Consider the following 6000-nt stretch of genomic DNA (forward strand, 5'->3'; position numbering starts at 1 on the left):
CTCATGGTTCTTTGTTCTTCTCTGAATGTGATCTTCAGGGCACACAAATGAGAAGGTAGTGGAGGCCGGAAACCTTACAACCTTTAAAACGTATTTGGATGAGCCCTTGAAATATCATAACATTCAAACGTATGGAACAAGTGCTGGAAAATGGGCTCAGTGTGACTTCAGTAGTCGATAACATCGGTGCAAGCTCGATGGGCCAAAGGGCCTTTTCTGCACTGTATGACTTTATGTCCAGAACTTCTTAGACTTGAATATTTGTTGCAGCAAAAGCAAACAGCTGGAAATATTACTCTGACCATTCCACAAGCTCCAGCCAGCAGACCCATAGGAACTGAGGAAGAAGCTCATTCAAAGACTCCCACATCTGCAGCAAGAGCTGGGAAGGTAAAACTTTTAAATAAACAACATTTTTTCTTCAGGGGGATTCTGGGTATTTACAGGAATCTGCTTATATACTAAAAAGGTGAGGAGCTGAATGTTGTGACCTCAAGGTCGAGACTGGGCTCAGGCGAGTTGATCTCACACTCAGCTCATGGGAATGTCATTGCTGAGTCTCTGATTCTTCACTGATTCAGTATGGTGGGGAGCACTGGATTCACTGTGTGACAAAACCACTACTAGAGCACAGCCCAGGGCTCCTCGTGCCATCTTATCCCACCCCAGCTGGAATGCTTGTAGCACATGGAGGGAAAGAACAAGGGGGAGCAGAGGAGATTTACGAGGATGTTGCCGGGATGAAGTGGTATGCCTTATGAGGATAGGTTGAGAGAGCTAGGTCTATTCTCCTTGGAGAGGCGAAGGATGAGAGGTGTATAAGATGTTGAGAGGTATTGATAGAGTGGATTCTCAGAGGCTTTTACCCAGGGCTGAAATGGTTGTCACGAGAAGAGGCCATAGGTTAGGGTGCTGGGAAGTAGGTATAGAGGAGATGTTAGGGGTAAGTTTTTCACTCAGAGGGTGGTGGGTGCGTGGAATCGGCTGCCGGTAGTGGTGGTGGAAGCGGATTCGATTGAGTCTTTTAAGAGACTTTTGGATAGGTTCATGGAGGTTAGTAAGATAGAGGGTTATAGATGAGCCTGGAAGGTAAGGAAATTGTTCGACGCAACTTAGAACCATAGAAAATTACAGCTCAGAAACAGGCCTTGTGGCCCTTCTTGTCAGTGCCGAACCATTTTTTGTCTAGTCCCACTGACCTGCACTTGGACCATATCCCTCCACACCCATCTCATCCATGAACCCATCCAAGTTTTTCTTAAATGTTAAAATTTACCACTTTATCCGGCAGCTCATTCCACACTCCCACCACTCTCTGCGTGAAGAAGCCCCCCCCTAATATTCCCTTTAAACTTTTCTCCTTTCACCCTTAACCCATGCCCTCTGGTTTTTTTTCTCCCCCAGCCTCAGTGGAAAACGCCTGCTTGCATTCACTCTATCTATACCCATCAAAATCTTATACACCTCGATCAAATCTCCCCTCATTCTTCTACACTCCAGGGAATAAAGTCCCAACCTATTCTATGTTCTATGTTCTATTCAATCTCTCTCTGTAACTCAGCTTCTCAAGTCCCGGCAACATCCTTGTGAACCTTCTCTGCACTCTTTCAACCTTATTTACATCCTTCCTGTAACTAGCTGACCAAAACTGTACACAATACTCTAAATTTGGCCTCACCAATGCCTTATATAACCTTACCATAACACTCCAACTTTTATACTCGATACTCCGATTTATAAAGGCCAATGTACCAAAGGCACTCTTTATGACCCTATCCACCTGTGACGTCACGTTTAGGGAATTTTCTACCTGTATTCCCAGATCCCTCTGTTCAACTGCACTCTTCAGAGTCCTACCATTTACCCTGTACGTTCTACTTTGATTTGTCCTTCCAAAGTGCAATATCTCACACTTGTCTGTGTTAAATTCCATTTGCCATTTTTCAGCCCATTTTTCCAGTTGGTCCAAATCCCTCTGCAAGCTTTGAAAACCTTCCTCACTGTCCACTACACCTCCAATCTTTGCATCATCAGCAAATTTGCTGATCCAATTTGCCACATTATCATCCAGATCATTGATATAGATGACAAACAACAATGGACCCAACACCGATCCCTGCGGCACACCACTGGTCACAGGCCTCCACTCAGAGAAGCAATCCTCCACAACCACTCTCTGGCTTCTTCCATTGTTCTTCCTGGTGTTGTTAAACTTCTTACTGTGTTTACCCCAGTCCAACGCCGGCATCTCCACATCATTCTTCCATTGAGCCAGTGTCTAATCCAATTTACTACCTCCCCATGTATACCCAGCGACTGAACCTTCCTAACTAACCTCCCATGAGGGACCTTGTCAAAGGCCTTGCTGAAATCCAGGGAGACAACATCCACCGCCTTCCCTTCATCTACTTTCCTGGTAACCTCCTCGAAAAACTCCTAATAGATTGGTCAAACATGACCTAACACGCACAAAGCCATGTTGACTCTCCCTAATAAGTCCCTGTCTATCCAAATATTTGTAGATCCCTATCCCTTATCACACCTTCCAATAACTTTCCCACCACCGACGTCAAACCTACTGGCCTATAATTTCCCGGATTTTTTTTGGAACCTTTTTTAAACAACAGAACAACATGAGCCACCCTCTAATCATCGGGCACCTCCCCCGTGAATACTGATATTTTAAATATGTCTGCCAGGACCCCTGCAAGTTCAACACGAGCTTCCCTCAAGGTCCGTGGGAATACCCTGTCCGGTCCTGGGGATTTATCCACTCTGATTTGCCTCAAGACAGCGAGCACCTCCTCCCCTTTAATCTGTAAAGGTTCCATGACCTCCCTACCCGTTTGCCCTATTTCCGTAGACTCCATGCCCGATTCCTCAGTAAATACGGATGCAAAAAAACCATTTAGTATCTCCCCCATCTCTTTTGGTTCCATACACAGTCTACCACTCTGGTCTTCAAGAGGACCAATTTTATCCCTCACTATCCTTTTGCTCCTAACATACCTATAGAAGCTCTTTGGATTTTCCTTCACTCTGTCTGCCAAAGCAACCTCATGTCTTCTTTTAGCCCTCCTGATTTCCCTCTTAAGTAGCTTCTTGCACTTTTTATACTCCTCGAGCATCTGATCTGTTCCTTGCTGCCTGTACATTTCATACAACTCTCTCTTCCTCTTAATCAGTGTTACAATCTTCCTCGAGAACCAAGGTTCCTTATTCCTATTTACTTCGCCTTAATCCTGACAGGAACATACAAACTCTGCACTCTGAAAATTTCTCCTTTGAAGGCCTCCCACTTTCCATTTACATCCTTACCAGAGAACAGCCTGTGCCAATCCACACTTCCCAGATCCCTTCTCATTTCATCAAATTTGGCCTTTTTCCAGTTCAGACCTTCAACCCGAGGACCAGATCTATCCTTATCCATGATCAGGTTGAAACTAATGGCATTATGATCACTGCATCCAAAGTGTTCCCTCACACTCACATCCATCACCTGCCCAAACTCATTTCCCAATAGCAGATCCAATATCACATCCTCTCTCGTTGGCACCTCTATATACTGATGTAGAAAATTTTTCTGAATACATTTTACAAACTCTACCCCGTCTAAACCTTTAACAGTATGCGAGTCCCAATCTATATGTGGAAAATTAAAATCCCCTACTATCACAACTTTGTGTTTCTTGCAGTTGTCAGCTATCTCTCTGCTGATTTGCTCCTCCAATTCTCGCTGACTATAGGGTGGTCTATAATACAAGCCCATTAATGTGGTCATACCTTTCCTGTTTCTCAGCTCCACCCATAGCCTCTTGTGGGCCGAAGGGCCTGTTTGTGCTGTAGCTTTTCTATGTTCTATGTTCTAAATCAAAGAAAATGTCTGTCCAATGCAGAGTCTGCCTGTGCTCTGCCCATTCTGCCCTTCATGTTCCCTCCTGAGTTTGACCTACCTTCCCTCAGTGCCCACTGCATTTGGGCCATCTCTCAATGCTTCCTGGGGCATTTGAAACAGTTCTTCACCCCTGTTGGTACCTTTATAGCCCTTGGGGCACAAAATGTGCAATAACATTGGAAAAGGAATGAGAGAATCAACTGGAGGTGAAAGTAGATGAAGCAACTGTTTTCTTGTGTCACCTGCTTATCCCAGAATCTGATCAGGGTTATTGAAAGACTGCATCAACCCTTCCTGCTGATTTTGTGGTATCAATGTTGCACACTGAATGTACACTTCTTTAATGGATTATCATCAATGTCAATCACAACAAATACCTGCTCCAGCCATTATCGCTTTTGGAACCAATCTCTGATTGAACACACAATGAAAAATCTCGATATTCCAGAATGATAAAGATTGATCTGCACAGTCAAACCCACCCTGAAAGTTCAAGCTTAATTTGTAACTTGTTATGGCCATTGATCTCTTAGTTTAGACTCTCAGAGTAAAAGCACCTTGGCAACTCCTTTCATCATTTCCCGATCAGGAATGTAAAGTTTGGCATTGTCTAATCAATTGGCATAACTTCGCTTTTCCAGGATTTCTAGATACCACCCGCAACTGGAGACTTTCCCACCATTCATAGAATCTGCAATGCAAAGGAGGCCATTTGGCCCATCAAGCCTGCACCGGCAACAATCCAACCCAGATCTCCTCCCCATAACCCCACATATATACCCTCCTTTTCCCCCTGACACTAAGGGGCAATTTATCATGGCCAGTCAACCTAATCTGCACATCTTTGGACTGGGAGGAAACTGGAGCTCCCAGAGGAAACACGGGGAGAATGTGCAAACTCAAAGTCACTCACCCGAGGCCGGAATTGAACCCAGGTCCCTGGTGCTATGAAGCAGCAATGCTAACCACTGTGCCACCGTGCCGCCCCACTGACAGATTTCAATGAATCACAGTTGAGCTTCCATGGGGAAGTCCATAGAATCATAGAGTCAGACAGTGCAGAAGAGGCCCTTTGGCCCATTGAGTCTTCACATAACAGGAGAAACACCTAACCTCCCACCTAATCCCATTTACCAGCACTTTCCCATAGTCCAGAATATTATGATGTGCCAAGTGCTCATCCACATACTTTTTAAAGGATGTGAGACAACTCGCCTCTACCACCCTCCCAGGCAGCACATTCCAGACCGTCACCACCCTCTGCCACCTATCTGCCCATTTGACCATCTCGTCTATATCTTCTTATAGCCTGAGGCACTCAATCTCACTGTTAGTCACCCGGCCAATCTTTGTGTCAGTCCAGTTCAGTCAAAGAGTCACAATCAGATCAGCCATGATCCCATTGAATGGCAAAGAAGGCTTGATTCTGGCCTACTCCTCTTAATTGATATTTTGGTATGTATGTAAGTAAGTGTGTAATTTTTGACACTGAATTAATGGAGAGCAGAGTTTTATGGCTGCATCTGACCAATACTTTGTTGCTAATGTGAGCTGCAAAATTTCTCACCTTCCCATTCTTCACAATACACAAATCCCAGTCGGGGTTGGGGAAGGAGAATATAAAATGGTGTAAGATGGGCAGTAAACAGTATTTCCTAATTTTAAAAATGTGCCATTATTCTTCATCAAACCAGGACTGCTCACTTTTGGAGTCGGTGATCTTAAAGGTTCACTATGAATACACTGTGGCAACGAGGGTGCAACCCGGGATAACCTACGCTGAGCTTCTGGACATCTGCAAATACAAACTGGGCCGACAGTCAGGACAGATACAAATAAGGTGCAAAAGGAGCAGCTGGAGAATGTGTCATGTCAGCCAAAAATAATTCCAATACTCTCTCCCCCCATATTAATCACTCTCTATAAACCGCACTCCCTCTGTATTAATCACACTCTATGAACCTCACTCCCTCTGTATTATTCACTCTCTGTAAACCTCATTCCCTCTGTATTAATCACTTTCTATAGACCTCACTCCCCCCGTATTAATCACTCTCTTTCAACTTCACTCCCCCCGTATTAATCACTCTCTATAAACCTCACTC

At 44.5% G+C, this 6000-nt stretch overlaps 1 protein-coding gene across 1 annotated transcript in view; it reads left to right on the forward strand.

Annotated features, from left to right (window-relative positions):
- Positions 1 to 5781, forward strand: part of LOC144502256 (neutrophil cytosol factor 2-like) — a 275195-nt gene extending 269414 nt beyond the window's left edge. The window contains exons 10-11 of the mRNA XM_078226083.1: positions 271 to 390; positions 5590 to 5781. Of these exons, the coding sequence (XP_078082209.1) occupies positions 271 to 390; positions 5590 to 5781 (312 nt within the window). The remainder of the gene's footprint in view (positions 1 to 270; positions 391 to 5589) is intronic.
- The last annotated feature ends 219 nt before the right edge of the window (positions 5782 to 6000 follow it).

The sequence above is a fragment of the Mustelus asterias genome, chromosome 13 (genome assembly GCF_964213995.1).
Source record: "Mustelus asterias chromosome 13, sMusAst1.hap1.1, whole genome shotgun sequence".
NCBI classification, from domain to species: Eukaryota; Metazoa; Chordata; class Chondrichthyes; order Carcharhiniformes; family Triakidae; genus Mustelus; species Mustelus asterias.